We start from the raw sequence: 20,844 nt of genomic DNA, 5'->3' as shown, positions 1-20,844 counted from the left end.
ATACTTTTGTCCAGGTTTAGTCCTAAGTGTCCCAATACTTTTGTCCAGGTTTAGTCCTAAGTGTCCCAATACTTTTGTCAAGTGTTAGTCCCAAGTGTCCCAATACATTTGTCCAATTTACATCCCAAGTGTTCCAATACTTGTGTCCAGTTTTAGTCCTAAGTGTCCCAATACTTTTGTCAAGTGTTAGTCCCAAGTGTCCCAATACTTTTGTCCAATTTACATCCCAAGTGTCCCAATACTTGTGTCCAGTTTTAGTCCTAAGTGTCTCAATACTTTTGTCAAGTGTTAGTCCCAAGTGTCCCAATACTTTTGTCCAATTTACATCCCAAGTGTCCCAATACTTGTGTCCAGTTTTAGTCCTAAGTGTCCCAATACTTTTGTCAAGTGTTAGTCCTAAGTGTCCCAATACTTTTGTCCAGTTTTAGTCCCGAGTGTCCTAATACTTTTGTCAAGTTCTAGTCCTAAGTGTCCCAATACTTTTGTCCAGTTTTAGTCCCGAGTGTCCTAATACTTTTGTCAAGTTCTAGTCCTAAGTGTCCCAATACTTTTGTCCAGTGTAAGTGTCCCAATACTTTTGTCCAGTGGTAGTCCTAAGTGTCCCAATACTTTTGTCCAGGTTTAGTCCTAAGTGTCCCAATACTTTTGTCAAGTGTTAGTCCCAAGTGTCCCAATACATTTGTCCAATTTACATCCCAAGTGTCCCAATACTTGTGTCCAGTTTTAGTCCTAAGTGTCCCAATACTTTTGTCCAGTTTTAGTCCCGAGTGTCCTAATACTTCTGTCAAGTTCTAGTCCTAAGTGTCCCAATACTTTTGTCCAGTGTAGGTGTCCCAATACTTTTGTCCAGTGTAGGTGTCCCAATACTTTTGTCCAGTGGTAGTCCTAAGTGTCCCAATACTTTTGTCCAGTGGTAGTCCTAAGTGTCCCAATACTTTTGTCCAGGTTTAGTCCTAAGTGTCCCAATACTTTTGTCAAGTGTTAGTCCCAAGAGTCCCAATACATTTGTCCAATTTACATCCCAAGTGTTCCAATACTTGTGTCCAGTTTTAGTCCTAAGTGTCCCAATACTTTTGTCAAGTGTTAGTCCCAAGTGTCCCAATACTTTTGTCCAATTTACATCCCAAGTGTCCCAATACTTGTGTCCAGTTTTAGTCCTAAGTGTCTCAATACTTTTGTCAAGTGTTAGTCCCAAGTGTCCCAATACTTTTGTCCAATTTACATCCCAAGTGTCCCAATACTTGTGTCCAGTTTTAGTCCTAAGTGTCCCAATACTTTTGTCAAGTGTTAGTCCTAAGTGTCCCAATACTTTTGTCCAGTTTTAGTCCCGAGTGTCCTAATACTTTTGTCAAGTTCTAGTCCTAAGTGTCCCAATACTTTTGTCCAGTTTTAGTCCCGAGTGTCCTAATACTTTTGTCAAGTTCTAGTCCTAAGTGTCCCAATACTTTTGTCCAGTGTAAGTGTCCCAATACTTTTGTCCAGTGGTAGTCCTAAGTGTCCCAATACTTTTGTCCAGGTTTAGTCCTAAGTGTCCCAATACTTTTGTCAAGTTGTAGTCCCAAGAGTCCCAATACATTTGTCCAGTTTTAGTCCTAAGTGTCTCAATACTTTTGTCCAATTTACATCCCAAGTGTCCCAATACTTGTGTCCAGTTTTAGTCCTAAGTGTCCCAATACTTTTGTCCAGTTTTAGTCCCGATTGTCCTAATACTTTTGTCAAGTTCTAGTCCTAAGTGTCCCAATACTTTTGTCCAGTGTAGGTGTCCCAATACTTTTGTCCAGTGGTAGTCCTAAGTGTCCCAATACTTTTGTCCAGGTTTAGTCCTAAGTGTCCCAATACTTTTGTCAAGTGTTAGTCCCAAGTGTCCCAATACATTTGTCCAATTTACATCCCAAGTGTCCCAATACTTGTGTCCAGTTTTAGTCCTAAGTGTCCCAATACTTTTGTCCAGTTTTAGTCCCGAGTGTCCTAATACTTTTGTCAAGTTCTAGTCCTAAGTGTCCCAATACTTTTGTCCAGTGTAGGTGTCCCAATACTTTTGTCCAGTGGTAGTCCTAAGTGTCCCAATACTTTTGTCCAGGTTTAGTCCTAAGTGTCCCAATACTTTTGTCCAGGTTTAGTCCTAAGTGTCCCAATACTTTTGTCAAGTGTTAGTCCCAAGTGTCCCAATACATTTGTCCAATTTACATCCCAAGTGTTCCAATACTTGTGTCCAGTTTTAGTCCTAAGTGTCCCAATACTTTTGTCAAGTGTTAGTCCCAAGTGTCCCAATACTTTTGTCCAATTTACATCCCAAGTGTCCCAATACTTGTGTCCAGTTTTAGTCCTAAGTGTCTCAATACTTTTGTCAAGTGTTAGTCCCAAGTGTCCCAATACTTTTGTCCAATTTACATCCCAAGTGTCCCAATACTTGTGTCCAGTTTTAGTCCTAAGTGTCCCAATACTTTTGTCAAGTGTTAGTCCTAAGTGTCCCAATACTTTTGTCCAGTTTTAGTCCCGAGTGTCCTAATACTTTTGTCAAGTTCTAGTCCTAAGTGTCCCAATACTTTTGTCCAGTTTTAGTCCCGAGTGTCCTAATACTTTTGTCAAGTTCTAGTCCTAAGTGTCCCAATACTTTTGTCCAGTGTAAGTGTCCCAATACTTTTGTCCAGTGGTAGTCCTAAGTGTCCCAATACTTTTGTCCAGGTTTAGTCCTAAGTGTCCCAATACTTTTGTCAAGTGTTAGTCCCAAGTGTCCCAATACATTTGTCCAATTTACATCCCAAGTGTCCCAATACTTGTGTCCAGTTTTAGTCCTAAGTGTCCCAATACTTTTGTCCAGTTTTAGTCCCGAGTGTCCTAATACTTCTGTCAAGTTCTAGTCCTAAGTGTCCCAATACTTTTGTCCAGTGTAGGTGTCCCAATACTTTTGTCCAGTGTAGGTGTCCCAATACTTTTGTCCAGTGGTAGTCCTAAGTGTCCCAATACTTTTGTCCAGTGGTAGTCCTAAGTGTCCCAATACTTTTGTCCAGGTTTAGTCCTAAGTGTCCCAATACTTTTGTCAAGTGTTAGTCCCAAGAGTCCCAATACATTTGTCCAATTTACATCCCAAGTGTTCCAATACTTGTGTCCAGTTTTAGTCCTAAGTGTCCCAATACTTTTGTCAAGTGTTAGTCCCAAGTGTCCCAATACTTTTGTCCAATTTACATCCCAAGTGTCCCAATACTTGTGTCCAGTTTTAGTCCTAAGTGTCTCAATACTTTTGTCAAGTGTTAGTCCCAAGTGTCCCAATACTTTTGTCCAATTTACATCCCAAGTGTCCCAATACTTGTGTCCAGTTTTAGTCCTAAGTGTCCCAATACTTTTGTCAAGTGTTAGTCCTAAGTGTCCCAATACTTTTGTCCAGTTTTAGTCCCGAGTGTCCTAATACTTTTGTCAAGTTCTAGTCCTAAGTGTCCCAATACTTTTGTCCAGTTTTAGTCCCGAGTGTCCTAATACTTTTGTCAAGTTCTAGTCCTAAGTGTCCCAATACTTTTGTCCAGTGTAAGTGTCCCAATACTTTTGTCCAGTGGTAGTCCTAAGTGTCCCAATACTTTTGTCCAGGTTTAGTCCTAAGTGTCCCAATACTTTTGTCAAGTTGTAGTCCCAAGAGTCCCAATACATTTGTCCAATTTACATCCCAAGTGTTCCAATACTTGTGTCCAGTTTTAGTCCTAAGTGTCCCAATACTTTTGTCAAGTGTTAGTCCCAAGTGTCCCAATACTTTTGTCCAATTTACATCCCAAGTGTCCCAATACTTGTGTCCAGTTTTAGTCCTAAGTGTCTCAATACTTTTGTCAAGTGTTAGTCCCAAGTGTCCCAATACTTTTGTCCAATTTACATCCCAAGTGTCCCAATACTTGTGTCCAGTTTTAGTCCTAAGTGTCCCAATACTTTTGTCAAGTGTTAGTCCTAAGTGTCCCAATACTTTTGTCCAGTTTTAGTCCCGAGTGTCCTAATACTTTTGTCAAGTTCTAGTCCTAAGTGTCCCAATACTTTTGTCCAGTTTTAGTCCCGAGTGTCCTAATACTTTTGTCAAGTTCTAGTCCTAAGTGTCCCAATACTTTTGTCCAGTGTAAGTGTCCCAATACTTTTGTCCAGTGGTAGTCCTAAGTGTCCCAATACTTTTGTCCAGGTTTAGTCCTAAGTGTCCCAATACTTTTGTCAAGTGTTAGTCCCAAGTGTCCCAATACATTTGTCCAATTTACATCCCAAGTGTCCCAATACTTGTGTCCAGTTTTAGTCCTAAGTGTCCCAATACTTTTGTCCAGTTTTAGTCCCGAGTGTCCTAATACTTCTGTCAAGTTCTAGTCCTAAGTGTCCCAATACTTTTGTCCAGTGTAGGTGTCCCAATACTTTTGTCCAGTGTAGGTGTCCCAATACTTTTGTCCAGTGGTAGTCCTAAGTGTCCCAATACTTTTGTCCAGTGGTAGTCCTAAGTGTCCCAATACTTTTGTCCAGTTTTAGTCCTAAGTGTCCCAATACTTTTGTCAAGTGTTAGTCCCAAGTGTCCCAATACTTTTGTCCAATTTACATCCCAAGTGTCCCAATACTTGTGTCCAGTTTTAGTCCTAAGTGTCTCAATACTTTTGTCAAGTGTTAGTCCCAAGTGTCCCAATACTTTTGTCCAATTTACATCCCAAGTGTCCCAATACTTGTGTCCAGTTTTAGTCCTAAGTGTCCCAATACTTTTGTCAAGTGTTAGTCCTAAGTGTCCCAATACTTTTGTCCAGGTTTAGTCCTAAGTGTCCCAATACTTTTGTCAAGTGTTAGTCCCAAGTGTCCCAATACTTTTGTCCAATTTACATCCCAAGTGTCCCAATACTTGTGTCCAGTTTTAGTCCTAAGTGTCCTAATACTTTTGTTTCTTCCGAGGAGCAGTTTTTTCTGCGTTTTATTCCAAAATTGCGGTAAAGCGCAATTTTGAGATTTGGGGTTAGGTTTTTTTATTACCGTATTTTCCGCACTATAAGGCGCACCTAAAAACCACAATTTTTCTCAAAAGCTGACAGTGCGCCTAATAACCCGGTGCGCTTTATTACGATTCATTTTCATAAAGTTTCGGTCTCGCAACTTCGGTAAACAGCCGCCATCTTTTTTCCCGGTAGAACAGGAAGCGCTTCTTCTTCTACGCAAGCAACCGCCAAGGAAAGCACTCGCCCCCATAGAACAGGAAGCGCTTCACCCGCCCCCATAGAACAGGAAGCGCTTCACCCGCCCCCATAGAACAGGAAGCGCTTCACCCGCCCCCATAGAACAGGAAGCGCTTCACCCGCCCCCGGAAGAAGAAGAAAAAACGCGCGGATATCACCGTACGTTTCATTTCCTGTTTACATCTGTAAAGACCACAAAATGGCTCCTAATAAGCGATCCGGTTCATAAAAAGACGCAATCTCTCCATCCGCACACGGATTACTACCGTATTTCACAGCAACTGAACCGCACTGTGGAACGGGAGCACGTACGGTGAATATTCGCACCACAGGGAATGAGAAGTCATCCTTCACTGTGGTTCTAGCTTGCCATGCTAACTTCCACCCATCCAAAAGAGACCTTTCCAGCCGGCGTCATCATAAAAGCTAACTCGAAGGGATGGATGGATGAAGAAAAGATGAGCGAGTGGTTAAGGGAAGTTTACGCGAAGAGGCCGGGTGGCTTTTTTCACACAGCTCCGAAGGCGAACACACCTTCACTAAGACGGGCAGATAGCGCCGGTCGACATACGCCAACATCTGCCAGTGGATCGTAAATGCCTGGGCAGATAGTTTCGGTCACAACTGTGGTCCGAGCTTTCCGGAAGGCAGGATTCACAGAACTGCTGGACAACAGTGACACTGACTCCGGTGACTTCGACGAGACGGAACCGGCCATTTTGGATCCCGTATTCGCCCAACTTTTCAATTCGGACACCGAAGACGAAGAATTCGAAGGATTTACGAATGAAGAATAACTTCAGAAAGTGAGCGCTATGTTTATTTTGTGTGTTGTGACATTAACGTTCGAGCAACATTATGTTGCTATTGTTCTACACCATTTTGAATTTTACTATGTTTGTGATTGCACATTTGCGTACATTTTGGGACAGAGTTGTTAGAACGCTGGTTTTCAATATATTATTAAAGTTTGACTGAACTATCTGACTGTTTTTTTGACATTCACTTTAGCGCAGCGTTTTTTTGACATTCACTTTAGCGCAGCGTAGGCGCGGCTTTTAGTCCGGGGCGGCTTATTGGTGGACAAAATTATGAAATATGTAATTCATAGAAGGTGCGGCTAATAATCCGGTGCGCCTTATAGTGCGGAAAATACGGTAGATCACAATTTTTGCCAGTCTTGATGTGTGTGTTCAGTTTGGTGAGTTTTGAAGCATGTTAAGGGGGTCAAATTACAGCTCAAAGAGGCAAAAGTGACTGTTTTTAGTACATTTTTGTCTTGAAGGGGGAATTGCCAACTTCCTGTTGATTTTTGCCCGAGAATGTACAATTATGGTCTAAGTCAGACCTACATAGAGGTTTTTGTTTCATGTCTCTCCGACCTTCCTAGTGGGAGTTACAGGCAGTCTAGTTTGTTTTTTTCCTAGGGGGCGCTACAGCGCAATTTTGAGTTTTGTGGTTGTTGTTTTTTTATTAAAAGGCAATTTTCGCAGATCCTGATGTGTGGGTCAAATATGGTGAGTTTTGAAGCATTTTAAGTGGGTCAAATTACAGTTTAATGTGGCGGCGGAAGAAAAAAAAAAAATAATAATAATAATAAAACCTTACAAATTCAATAGGGTCCTCTGTACCATTGTAAAAGGACTCCCTTCAGGCCCTAATAATATGACTCTTTTAATCCGGTGCTTTTTGTATGAAAATAGACCTAAACCCGCTCATCAGCAGTGCGCCTTATAATCCGGTGCACCCTATGGTCCGGAAAATACGGTACTAATAATAATAATAATCCTACTTTTCAATGTGATTAGCATGGTCAGGCCTGGAAGCAAGTGGATAAAAGATGGAGGAGGAAACATAATTATGTGTATTGCTGTTACTATAATATATCAGTCAAGTAGGTCTCTTTCATCCAGCATCAAATGATGTTCATGTGCTTTAGGAAGCCTACAGAAGATACACCACACGTTCAACCCCCTGCTTAAAATGGACAACTATTGTCCCTGTGTTGCCAGGCAACCGTGTGCTGCTGCGTGACCTCCTTGTAATCTTTTGTGTGGCGACACACACATGCACACACACACACACACACACACACCATTTTCATTTAAAAGTGACTCATAGATTTCCCTTGTCTATTCTCATCAAAATATCTTGTATTTCCATCATAATCCTTGTTTCCATTCCTATTGCTGAGACCTTTTGAATTTTTTTTTGAAGGTCTCAAAGTTGTAAATTGCAGCATTGAAAAAAATGTCATGACTCAAATTCCATCCATCCATCCATCTTCTTCCGCTTATCCGAGGTCGGGTCGCGGGGGCAGCAGCCTAAGCAGGGAAGCCCAGACTTCCCTCTCCCCAGCCACTTCGTCCAGCTCTTCCTGTGGGACCCCGAGGCGTTCCCAGGCCAGCCGGGAGACATAGTCTTCCCAACGTGTCCTGGGTCTTCCCCGTGGCCTCCTACCGGTCGGACGTGCCCTAAACACCTCCCTAGGAAGGCGTTCGGGTGGCATCCTGACCAGATGCCCGAACCACCTCATCTGGCTCCTCTCCATGTGGAGGAGCAGCGGCTTTACTTTGAGCTCCCCCCGGATGGCAGAGCTTCTCACCCTATCTCTAAGGGAGAGACCCGCCACCCGGCGGAGGAAACTCATTTCAGCCGCTTGTACCCGTGATCTTGTCCTTTCGGTCATAACCCAAAGCTCATGACCATAGGTGAGGATGGGAACGTAGATCGACCGGTAAATTGAGAGCTTTGCCTTCCGGCTCAGCTCCTTCTTCACCACAACGGATCGATACAGCGTCCGCATTACTGAAGACGCCGCGCCGATCCGCCTGTCGATCTCACGATCCACTCTTCCCTCACTCGTGAACAAGACTCCGAGGTACTTGAACTCCTCCACTTGGGGCAAGATCTCCTCCCCAACCCGGAGATGGCACTCCACCCTTTTCCGGGCGAGAACCATGGAGTCGGACTTGGAGGTGCTGATTCTCATCCCAGTCGCTTCACACTCGGCTGCGAACCGATCCAGTGAGAGCTGAAGATCCTGGCCAGATGAAGCCATCAGGACCACATCATCTGCAAAAAGCAGAGACCTAATCCTGCAGCCACCAAACCAGATCCCCTCAACGCCTTGACTGCGCCTGGAAATTCTGTCCATAAAAGTTCAGAACAGAATGGGTGACAAAGGGCAGCCTTGGCGGAGTCCAACCCTCACTGGAAACGTGTCCGACTTACTACCGGCAATGCGGACCAGGCTCTGGCACTGATCATACAGGGAGCGGACTGCCACAATCAGACAGTCCGATACCCCGTACTCTCTGAGCACTCCCCACAAGACTTCCCGAGGGACACGGTCGAATGCCTTCTCCAAGTCCACAAAGCACATGTAGACTGGTTGGGCAAACTCCCATGCACCCTCAAGGACCCTGCCCAGAGTATAGAGCTGGTCCACAGTTCCACGACCAGGACGAAAACCACACTGTTCCTCCTGAATCCGAGGTTGGACTATCCGGCGTAGCCTCCTCTCCAGTACACCTGAATAGACCTTACCGGGAAGGCTGAGGAGGAAGGAAATTGTCCAAGTTGAAAAGATAAATTGCAGATGTATGTGAATGGTTTGATGATTTCTTCCGCTACGTTCCGGACCGTCCTCATGTCGAGGTCATAAACGTCACGTGATGTTTTGTTCTTGCTTTTCTGAATAATCTCGTAAGACTTCCTTTTCGACAGTCGGAGTAAGGAACATCGAGTAAGGATTTTTTTCAATAAGTTCCATGGGCTGTTCATCATTAATTGGGATTTTTTTTTTGCCAACTTTAACAAAAAACATATTGAAGCTGTCCGCAATCATCTTCTTCTCACTTACGATTTGGTCGTTCTCAACAAAAAACTGATTGAAATGAGATTAATTGTGCAGCCCTACAACAGCCAAGGATGACATGGTTCATTTTCATCCTCAATTTGCGGCTGCCCTACTTTCCCACGTCTACCTCTCAACAGCACCCGCTGGCTCTTCATCAGCATGTCCAGTGCATGGCGGGGGAGATGTAGCTTCAGGGAAATATAAGAGTTTTGCCTCAGATGAGCACAGCGGGGGGCGTCCCAACGGAATAATAGAAATAAATCTCCCACACATTGAAACAGTGAAGGAATAATAGAGTCTCTATTACAATAACAGAACCAGATTGTTGTTGTTGTTTGCTGAAACGTGGCCTCTGAAATGTCCTGCTTTGTTTTATTTAGTAAAACTGGCTGCAGATCATCTTGACTAAAGTTGTATCTTCTGTCAGATGGAGTGAATTGTCCAGATTAGGGTTGTATGGTATACCAGTACTAACTAGCAGAGGTGGGTAGAGTAGCCAGAAATTGTACTCAAGTAAGAGTACTGTTACTTTAGAGATTTATTACTCAAGTAAAAGTAAGGAGTAGTCACCCAAATATTTACTTGAGTAAAAGTAAAAAGTATGTTGTGAAAAAACTACTCAAGTACTGAGTAACTGATGAGTAACATACACACACATATCATATATATATATATATATATATATATATATATACACATATATATATATATACACACATTTATATATATATACATATAAATATATATATACACATATATATATATATACAGTATATAATTTATATTTATTTATTTTGCCGTTTTTGTTTACATGTTAAAGGTGTTTTAATGAATATACATGCATGTTTAACACATAGATTCCTTTCTTTCATGAAGACAAGAATATAAGTTGGTGTATTACCTGATTCTGATGACTTGCATTGATTGTAATCAGACAGTAGTGATGATAACGTCCACGTTTTCAAATGGAGGAGAAAAAAAGTTCCTCCTTTCTGTCTAATACCACATGAAAGTGGTTGGTTTTTGGCATCTTATTTGTCCAGCTTCCATATTCGTTTTTATACACTTTACAAGAAATACATTGGCGGCAAACTCCCTAGCTTGCTAGCTTGTTTGCGCTGGCTTTCGGAGACTCTTATTTTGAAAGCGCAGGCGCCATGGAGCGGCACTTTTATTGTGAAGACAGGAACTGTGCAGTCAGTCTTTAGGCTTTTGACGGGATGTACGGTTGAAATAAAAAAAGGGTCTTTTTTCCTTCACACTTTTGATTGATTGATTGGAACTTTTATTAGTAGATTGCACAGTACAGTACATATTCCGTACAATTGACCACTAAATGGTCAAGTTTTTCAAATTGTTTAAGTCAGGTCATGTGACCGCCTGGCTCTGTTTGATTGGTCCAACGTCACCAGTGACTGCATCTGATTGGTGGAACGGAGTGAACGTCACCAGTGACTGTATTTGTTGAAACGCAGGCACTATGAAGGTCTGTCTGACAGACCAAAACAAACAAAGCGTGCAGTAACAGATGGATAAAAATTAGTAGCCAGTAGCGAGCTGAATGTAGATAAAAGTAGCGGAGTAAAAGTAGCGTTTCTTCTCTATAAATATACTCAAGTAAAAGTAAAAGTATGTTGCATTAAAACTACTCTTAGAAATACAATTTATCCCAAAAGTTACTCAAGTAGATGTAACGGAGTAAATGTAGCGCGTTACTACCCACCTCTGATGACAGCAAATGACGAGGGTTGGTGGTTAAATTCCAGCCCTGCATATCCACTAAGGCTGAAACGACGCGTTGACGTAGTCGACGTCATCGGTTACGTAAATACGTCGACGCCGTTTTTGTGCGTCGGCGCGTCGCATATTTACGTCACTCTACTTTACTGTCATGGCGGAGTGCAAAGCAGACGATGCGAGCGAGGGGAAAAAAGCACGCCAAAAGTCGTCAAAAGTGTGGGAGTATTTCAATAAACGGCCTAATAATGTTGTTGTATGCACACTGTGTCGAGCGGAAATGGCCTATCATAGCAGCACAACGGCTATGAAGGAACATTTGAAAAGAAAACCCCCGACAGCGTTCTTGCCATCACCATCAACAAGTCAATCGTCCGCGTGCGTATACGTTGTCATCATTACACAAAAACATGAATGTGTCATTTGTATCTGCGTTGTAAATTCATAAACTAAAGCACCGTTTCGCTCTGAGAGGCGCGTTTGGCGTGCCTGTTCAGTGTTTACAAAGACGCGCTCCTCTTTAACGCTGTGGAGAGGCGGCGGCGGCGAGCGAGCGGCGAGGCGGGGCGCGCCGGGAGCGACGCCGCAATCGTGCCCAGGTGCGCGATCCGCGCAGTTGGAAGAGAAAAGACTTTGTGTAAAATTAAAAGATTGTAAACCTGGCAAAGCCGTCTGGCGTTCAGTCTGTCGGTCCTGAAAGAACCCCACGGCACAAGACGTGTCACAAACGCTAACGTTAATTAGTTGTGCAAATACCTTTTACAACATTAACAGTTACATATACTATGTACAAACCAACAATTAACTTTCACTTTAATCATACTATCATTGTTGTGTTATTAAGCAAAATAAGCAATACTTTTACTTTTGTTGAAATGTTTACACTGTACACTTTTTTGTATTGGATGTTTAGCTTTATTTTTGCACATTTTAGCAAATAAGCAATACTTTTACTTTTGTTGAAATGTTTACACTTGTTACAGAATATTTCCCTTTTGCACTTTTTTGTATTGGATGTTTATCTTTATTTTTGCACATTTTAAAGCAAAATAAGCAATACTTTTACTTTTGAAATGCTTATACTATTGCAGAATATTAAGATTTGCACTGGATGTTTACTTTTATATTTGCACATTAAAAAGCAAATAAGCTACTTTTAATTTTGTTAAATGTTAAAAGTTTTAAATGTTTACATTGTTACAGAATATTTTGTCATGTTGTTGTCAATGTTGACTGAGTGGCCATACTTTCTTTTTTGTAAATAAAAGCCATGCCTTTTGAAAAAACTGGCCTACATTTATTTTTTCCTCTTCATTTTAAATTAAAAAAAAAAATCGGTAAAAGGAAAAATAATCTATAGATTAATCGAAAAAAATAATCTATAGATTAACCGATTAATCGAAAAAATAATCTACGGATTAATCGATAGAAAAATAATCGTTAGCTGCAGCCCTAGTTACTACCCACCTCTGATGACAGCAAATGACGAGGGTTGGTGGTTAAAATCCAGCCCTGCATATCCACTGTCACCCACTCATCGCTTTTTTAATCCCTGTTTCTCTTTCTCCAGCTTTCCAACTCCCACAATGGTCCCATGTAGCGTTGTGACCGTCCTCAAGGGCCGCCGCTAGAACGGCCTCCGCCACAAAAACCTCAGCCCAGGACTCCCCGGCAGACTCGCCATGGGGGAAGTAGTCCAGATGCACTTCACCACGGTGGACTACGTCATCTTTGCCTTGCTGCTGGTGGCCTCGGCCGGCATCGGCCTCTTTTACGCCTTCTCCGGCGGACGCCAGCGCACGACACAGGTGGGCCGGCGGGGGGGAAAAAGATGCATGTCAGGTTTCAGTCTCATTCATTTGTGACATCTTGTTCCCCAACAGGAGTTCCTGATGGCCGACCGCTCCATGAGCTGCCTGCCCGTCTCTTTGTCTCTGCTCGCCACCTTCCAGTCGGCCGTGGCAATTCTGGGCGCGCCGTCCGAAGTCTACACCTTTGGGACTCAGTACTGGTTCTTGGGCTGCTCCTACTTCTTGGGTCTACTCATCCCGGCACACGTTTTTATACCGGTCTTCTACCGACTGCGGCTCTCCAGCGCCTATGAAGTAAGGATCAAAACAAAACATACTGTATTTTTACCACAATAAGGCGCACTGAAAATCCTTTCATTTCGACAGTGTACGGAATAATTCTGGTTGTGCTTACCGATCTCAAAGCTATTTTATTTGGTACTTGGTGACCAGTAGATGGCAGTCACACATAAGAGATATGTGTAGACTGCAATATGATGGCAGTCCCACATAAGAGATACAGTACGTGTAGACTGCAATATGATGGCAGTCACACATAAGAGATATGTGTAGACTGCAATATGATGGCAGTCACACTTAAGAGATACAGTAGACTGCTATATGATGGCAGTCACACATAAGAGATACGTGTAGACTGCAATATGATGGCAGTCACACATAAGAGATACATGTAGACTGCAATATGATGGCAGTCACACATAAGAGATACGCGTAGACTGCAATATGATGGCAGTCACACATAAGAGATACAGTAGACTGCAATATGATGGCAGTCGCACATAAGAGATAGGTGTAGACTGCAATGTGATGGCAGTCACACATAAGAGATACGTGTAGACTACAATATGATGGCAGTCACATATAAGAGATACATGTAGACCGCAATATGATGGCAGTCACACATAAGAGATACGTGTAGACCGCAATATGATGGCAGTCACACATAAGAGATACGTGTAGACTGCAATGTGATGGCAGTCACACATAAGAGATACGTGTAGACTGCAATGTGATGGCAGTCACACATAAGAGATACGTGTAGACTGCAATGTGATGGCAGTCACACATAAGAGATACGTGTAGACTGCTATATGATGGCAGTCACACATAAGAGATACGTGTACACTGCAACATGATGGCAGTCACACATAAGAGATACGTGTAGACTGCAATATGATGGCAGTCGCACATAAGAGATAGGTGTAGACTGCAATGTGATGGCAGTCACACATAAGAGATACGTGTAGACTACAATATGATGGCAGTCACATATAAGAGATACATGTAGACCGCAATATGATGGCAGTCACACATAAGAGATACGTGTAGACCGCAATATGATGGCAGTCACACATAAGAGATACGTGTAGACTGCAATGTGATGGCAGTCACACATAAGAGATACGTGTAGACTGCAATGTGATGGCAGTCACACATAAGAGATACGTGTAGACTGCAATTTGATGGTAGTCACACATAAGAGATACATGTAGACTGCAATATGATGGCAGTCACACATAAGAGATACGTGTAGACTGCAATATGATGGCAGTCACACATAAGAGATACGTGTAGACTGCAATGTGATGGCAGTCACACATAAGAGATACGTGTAGACTGCAATGTGATGGCAGTCACACATAAGAGATACATGTAGACTGCAATATGATGGCAGTCACACATAAGAGATATGTGTAGACTGCAATATGATGGCAGTCACACATAAGAGATACGTGTAGACTGCAATATGACGGCAGTCACACATAAGAGATACGTGTAGACTGCAATATGATGGCAGTCACACATAAGAGATACGTGTAGACTGCAATATGATGGCAGTCACACATAAGAGATACGTGTAGACTGCTATATGATGGCAGTCACACATAAGAGATACGTGTAGACTGCAATATGATGGCAGTCACACATAAGAGATACGTGTAGACTGCAATATGATGGCAGTCACACATGAGAGATACGTGTAGACTGCAATATGATGGCAGTCACACATAAGAGATACGTGTAGACTGCAATATGATGGCAGTCGCACATAAGAGATACGTGTAGACTGCAATGTGATGGCAGTCACACATAAGAGATACATGTAGACTGCAATGTGATGGCAGTCACACATAAGAGGTACGTGTAGACTGCAATGTGATGGCAGTCACACATAAGAGATACGTGTAGACTGCTATATGATGGCAGTCACACATAAGAGATATGTGTAGACTGCTATATGATGGCAGTCACACATAAGAGATACGTGTAGACTGCTATATGATGGCAGTCACACATAAGAGATACGTGTAGACTGCAATGTGATGGCAGTCACACATAAGAGATACGTGTAGACTGCTATATGATGGCAGTTACACATAAGAGATACGTGTAGACTGCTACATGATGGCAGTCACACATAAGAGATACGTGTAGACTGCAATATGATGGCAGTCGCACATAAGAGATAGGTGTAGACTGCAATATGATGGCAGTCACACATAAGAGATACGTGTAGACTGCAATGTGATGGCAGTCACACATAAGAGATACGTGTAGACTGCGATATGATGGCAGTCACACATAAGAGATACGTGTAGACTGCAATGTGATGGCAGTCACACATAAGAGATACGTGTAGACTGCAATATGATGGCAGTCACACATAAGAGATACGTGTAGACTGCAATATGATGGCAGTCACACATGAGAGATACGTGTAGACTGCTAAATGATGGCAGTCACACATAAGAGATACGTGTAGACTGCAATATGATGGCAGTCGCACATAAGAGATAGGTGTAAACTGCAATATGATGGCAGTCACACATAAGAGATACGTGTAGACTGCAATATGATGGCAGTCACACATAAGAGATACGTGTAGACTACAATATGATGGCAGTCACACATAAGAGATACGTGTAGACTGCAATATGACGGCAGTCACACATAAGAGATACGTGTAGACTGCAATATGATGGCAGTCACACATAAGAGATACGTGTAGACTGCAATATGACGGCAGTCACACATAAGAGATACGTGTAGACTGCAATATGATGGCAGTCGCACATAAGAGATACGTGTAGACTGCAATGTGATGGCAGTCACACATAAGAGATACATGTAGACTGCAATACGATGGCAGTCACACATAAGAGATACGTGTAGACTGCAATATGATGACAGTCACACATAAGAGATATGTGTAGACTGCAATATGATGGCAGTCACACATAAGAGATACGTGTAGACTGCGATATGATGGCAGTCACACATAAGAGATACGTGTAGACTGCTATATGATGGCAGTCACACATAAGAGATACGTGTAGACTGCTATATGATGGCAGTCACACATAAGAGATACGTGTAGACTGCAATGTGACGGCAGTCACACATAAGAGATACGTGTAGACTGCAATATGATGGCAGTCACACATAAGAGATACGTGTGGACTGCAATATGATGGCAGTCACACATAAGAGATACGTGTAGACTGCAACATGATGGCAGTCACACATAAGAGATACGTGTAGACTGCAATATGATGGCAGTCACACCTAAGAGATACGTGTAGACTGCGATATGATGGCAGTCACACATAAGAGATACGTGTAGACTGCCTGATTTATCCGTCATCAACTTTAGTGTCATGAACTTACACGTCTTGTTTTCCTCCCCAACAGTATCTGGAGCTGCGCTTTAACAAGACAGTCCGCATATGTGGCACTATGACCTTCATCTTCCAGATGGTATGCACGCATTTTTTTAATCCTGTTTCAGTGTTTTTTTATTTATTTTTTATTTTGGTGGGATAAGGATTTAGTTGTTTTGTTTTAATGTTAATCATTAGACAAAACACTTGACTTCATGCGCTAACATGTTCCCCCTGCATCTGTAGGTCATTTATATGGGGGTGGTCCTTTATGCTCCTGCTTTGGCCCTTAATGCAGGTGAGACACACCTGTTCTTTCTTGTTGAACTACTTCTTCATAATAATGAAACAAATTTAACTGAACACTCATATAGAAAACCTCAAGGTGGATGGTAGTTGGTTAGATGTCCCACTTCAATGATGACCTCTCCAAATACCACAATTGATGTCACCACATGACCATGGCTGGAGAAATACCATACACAAACACATTTACTGTGCATTGAAACACATCAACAGTGTACAAAACGGGCTATTTTCTGGCGCATTTAAAAATCAATAAACCCGCATCAGCGATTGAAACATATCTTATGTGGTGCTGTCAACATTAAAACTGCAAGAAACGTATTAAACGTGAAAAAGTAAAGAAATAAAATATTTGAACTCACAATTTGTAGGACCCATTCAACGCCGGATAAACCAGCGGTACCGCTCGTAGTCGCTTGATTCCATTTCATGGCTGACATGGTCTCACAAGATGTACCGTATTTTCCGCACTATAAGGCGCACCTAAAAACCACAAATTTTCTCAAAAGCTGACTGTGCGGCTTATAACCCGGTGCGCTTTATATATGGATTAATATTAAGATTCATTTTCATAAAGTTTCGGTCTCGCAACTACGGTAAACAGCCGCCATCTTTTTTCCCCGTAGAAGAGGAAGTGCTTCTTCTTCTACGCAAGCAACCGCCAAGGTAAGCACCCGCCCCCATAGAACAGGAAGCGCTTCTTCTTCTACTGTAAGCAACCACCCGCCCGCGTAGAAGAAGAAGAAGCGCGCGGATATTACGTTTCATTTCCTTTGTGTGTTTACATCTGTAAAGACCACAAAATGGCTCCTACTAAGCGACAGGTTTCCGGTTCATGAAAAGACGCAATCTCTCCATCCGCACACGGACTACTATTTCACAGCAACTGCCTAAAGACTTTCAAGAAAAGCTGGCTACTTTCCGTGCATATTGTAAAAACAAGATAGCTGAAAAAAAGATCCGGCCAGAGAACATTATCAACATGGACGAGGTTCCACTGACTTTTGATATTCCTGTGAACCGCACTGTGGATACAACGGGAGCACGTACGGTGAATATTCGCACCACAGGGAATGAGAAGTCATCCTTCACTGTGGTTCTAGCTTGCCATGCTAATGGCCAGAAACTTCCACCCATGGTGATATTCAAAAGGAAGACCTTGCCAAAAGAGACCTTTCCAGCCGGCGTCATCATAAAAGCTAACTCGAAGGGATGGATGAAGAAAAGATGAGCGAGTGGTTAAGGTAAGTTTAAGTTTACGCGAAGAGGCCGGGTGGCTTTTTTCACGCAGCTCCGTCCATGTTGATATACGACTCCATGCGCGCCCACATCACGCTGGTTTTAATATATTATTAAAGTTTGACTGACCTATCTGACTGTTTTTTTGACATTCCTTTAGCGCAGTTAGATGCGGCTTATAACACGGGGCGGCTTATAGGTGGACAAAGTTTTGAAATATGCCGTTCATTGAAGGCGCGGCTTATAACCCAGGGCGCCTTATGGTGCGGAAAATACGGTAGTTTCTCTTTAAATATCCTTCTTGAAAATGGCCTTGCAAATATTCATACCTGCCAACTACTCCGGTTTTCCCGTAATTAGTACGGTTTTCATCAACCTATTCCGGGTTACGGTTGCAGTGATAAAAAATACGGTTTTTCATTAATTAAATTTTTTTTTTTTTTTTAAAGTTTTATTCACGAAATCGCGTAACAACAATGACAATCGACACTGCTTCCCGTAACTTCCTATCGAGCCATTCCGAATGCCATGCGCGAGGCTATTTATAGCACCGCTGCCAAGCACGAGGCACCAGTTGCCATTGTTTCCAAACGAGCAAACGATCATGGAATCAGCCGGAGAAAAATCGCAAACGAGTCTTAAACCGAAAAGAAAACTGCAGTCATTCCGTGAAGAATATTCAAAAGCCTATCCGGGAAGAATTATCCGTTCCAAAAAGGGTGAAAACTACGCGAATTGCACCTTGTGCAGACAAGATTTTTCGATCGGACACGGAGGAATTAGCCATGTAAAAGACCACGTTGGGACAAAAAAACACAAGTCTAATGCCGTTGCTAGCGATACAAGTGGAAAACTTTCAACGTTTTTCGTCGCCCAAACAGATTCTTTGGATGTGATAAATGCCGAAGTTTTATTTACGGAGGCAATAATTGAGCATGGACTTCCAATCGCACTGGCTGATCACATGGGACAGTTATTTCGGGAAAATGTTTCCCGACTCGAAAATCGCCAAAAAATATGGATGTGGTCGAACCAAAACATCAAACATTATTCAGTGTCTTGAAACAGAATCCTCAAAAAGTATCGCCGATGTCATGAAGACGGAACCATTTAGCATGTCGACTGACGGCAGCACCGATTATGACGATGTAAAACTGTACCCCATTTGTATTCGATATTTCGATGACGACATTGGAAAAGTATTGTCAGTACTTCTGTCTTTGAGGGAATGCAATACGGCTTCCACAGGCGAAAACATTTACAAATTAAAGCTGCAAGCAGCATTGGTCGGGCCCGCGTATTTGGCAGGTGCTAGTCCTAAGTGTCCCAATACTTTTGTCCAGTGATAGTCCTAAGTGTCCCAATACTTTTGTCCAGTGATAGTCCTAAGTGTCCCAATACTTTTGTCCAGTGATAGTCCTAAGTGTCCCAATACTTTTGTCCAGTGATAGTCCTAAGTGTCCCAATACTTTTGTCCAGTGATAGTCCTAAGTGTCCCAATACTTTTGTCTACTATTAGTCTGAAGTGTCCCAATACTTTTGTGTAGTGTACCTACCTTGTCTGCATTGTGTGGGCATGTTGGTGCTTCCTGCTTTTAAGCAGCCATCTTAAAAAAACAGCAGCGCAGCAGCATCAGCGCAGCGGGTCTTTGAAGGGTCATAAAATCAAAACCGGTGCAGTTAGAAAAAAAGCGCTTCTGTCATTGTAATCACAAGGGTTCAATCTCTCTCCTGTGTTAGTTTGAAGGCGAAACGACAAACGCGCTCAGAGGAGATCGTTTTTGAAGGAAGGTGATTGGTTTTTACAAAACATTTGTTTTGAAGGGGGAATAGCAAACTTCCTGTTGATTTTTGCTGGGGGTTGTCAATTTATGAAATGTAGGTCTAAGTGAGACCTACGGAGAGGTTTTTGTTTCATGACTCTCCGACCTTCCCAGTGGGAGTTACAGGCAGTTTTGTCATTTTTTTCTTCCGAGGAGCAGTTTTTTCTCCGTTTTATTCAAAAATTGCTGTAGAGCGCAATTTTTAAATTTGGGGTTAGGTTTTTTATTAGATCGCAATTTTTGCCAGTCCTGATGTGTGTGTTCAGTTCGGTGAGTTTTGAAGCATGTTAAGGGGGTCAAATTACAGCTCAAAGAGGCAAAAGTGACTGTTTTTAGTACTTTTTTGTCTTGAAGGGGGAATTGCCAACTTCCTGTTGATTTCTGCCAGATGATGTACAATTATGAAAACTAGGTCTAAGTCAGACCTACATACAGGTTTTTGTTTCATGTCTTTCCGATCTTCCTAGTGGGAGATATAGGCAGTCTAGTTTTTGTTCCCTAGGGGGCGCTAAAGCGCAATTTTGAGTTTTGGGGTTCGGTTTTTTTTTTTAAAAAGGTCATTTTCGCAGGTCCTGATGTGTGGGTCAAATATGGTGAGTTTTGAAGCATGTTAAGTGGGTCAAATTACAGTTTAATGTGGCGGCGGAAGAATAAAGAATAATAAAACCTTACAAATACAATAGGTCCTTATGTCCCATGCGGGCCCTAAATACCCGCGGAAGAAATAGACTCAAACGAAATTCCTTGGCAGAATTTGGTTTGCTTTGCTGCCGATAACGCTGCAGTGATGATGGGATCTAAAAAGGGTGTTGCAGCTTTCATTACGGAAATGTCTCCTTCGGTTTACATCGCCGGTAAGTACAGTTCGTAGCATAAAAAAAACTCACAAAACATAACATTTGAAGTAAATCTTTTATTACATAAACAATAAATCAAATCAAAAATAATTTCTGTGTACAGTATATCTTTTTATTTGAGATAACGATAAAACATGTTCAAAACAAAATAATGTCAAACTATTGAAGTTATCTTACAGAATAAACATGTCAATCAACCCATATGATTTTTGCTGTAATATTTTTGTTTTGAAAAGTCACTGTGACTGATAGAAAAGTGATGGTTTTAGCAACATTTTAACCTGTCTGAATGCAATCAATCATTTTGCGTCGGGGGGCGAAGCCCTGAACCCTCCACCAGGACTTTGTCCTGGACCTACCGGGGCCTGCGGCCCCT

At 42.3% G+C, this 20,844-nt stretch overlaps 1 protein-coding gene across 3 annotated transcripts in view; it reads left to right on the top strand.

Annotated features, from left to right (window-relative positions):
* The window catches only part of slc5a6a (solute carrier family 5 member 6a), a 97,890-nt gene that overhangs the window by 37,924 nt on the left and 39,122 nt on the right, over positions 1-20,844 (top strand). For all 3 annotated transcript variants that reach the window (XM_072911931.1, XM_061924452.2, XM_072911932.1), the window contains exons 2-5: positions 12,341-12,578; positions 12,654-12,875; positions 16,275-16,340; positions 16,490-16,541. In XM_072911931.1, coding sequence (XP_072768032.1) covers positions 12,453-12,578; positions 12,654-12,875; positions 16,275-16,340; positions 16,490-16,541 — 466 coding nt within the window. In that variant the 5' untranslated portion in view covers positions 12,341-12,452. The remainder of the gene's footprint in view (positions 1-12,340; positions 12,579-12,653; positions 12,876-16,274; positions 16,341-16,489; positions 16,542-20,844) is intronic.

The sequence above is a fragment of the Nerophis lumbriciformis genome, linkage group LG29 (genome assembly GCF_033978685.3).
Source record: "Nerophis lumbriciformis linkage group LG29, RoL_Nlum_v2.1, whole genome shotgun sequence".
NCBI lineage: Eukaryota > Metazoa > Chordata > Actinopteri > Syngnathiformes > Syngnathidae > Nerophis > Nerophis lumbriciformis.
This window is presented reverse-complemented; position numbering and strand designations above follow the sequence as displayed.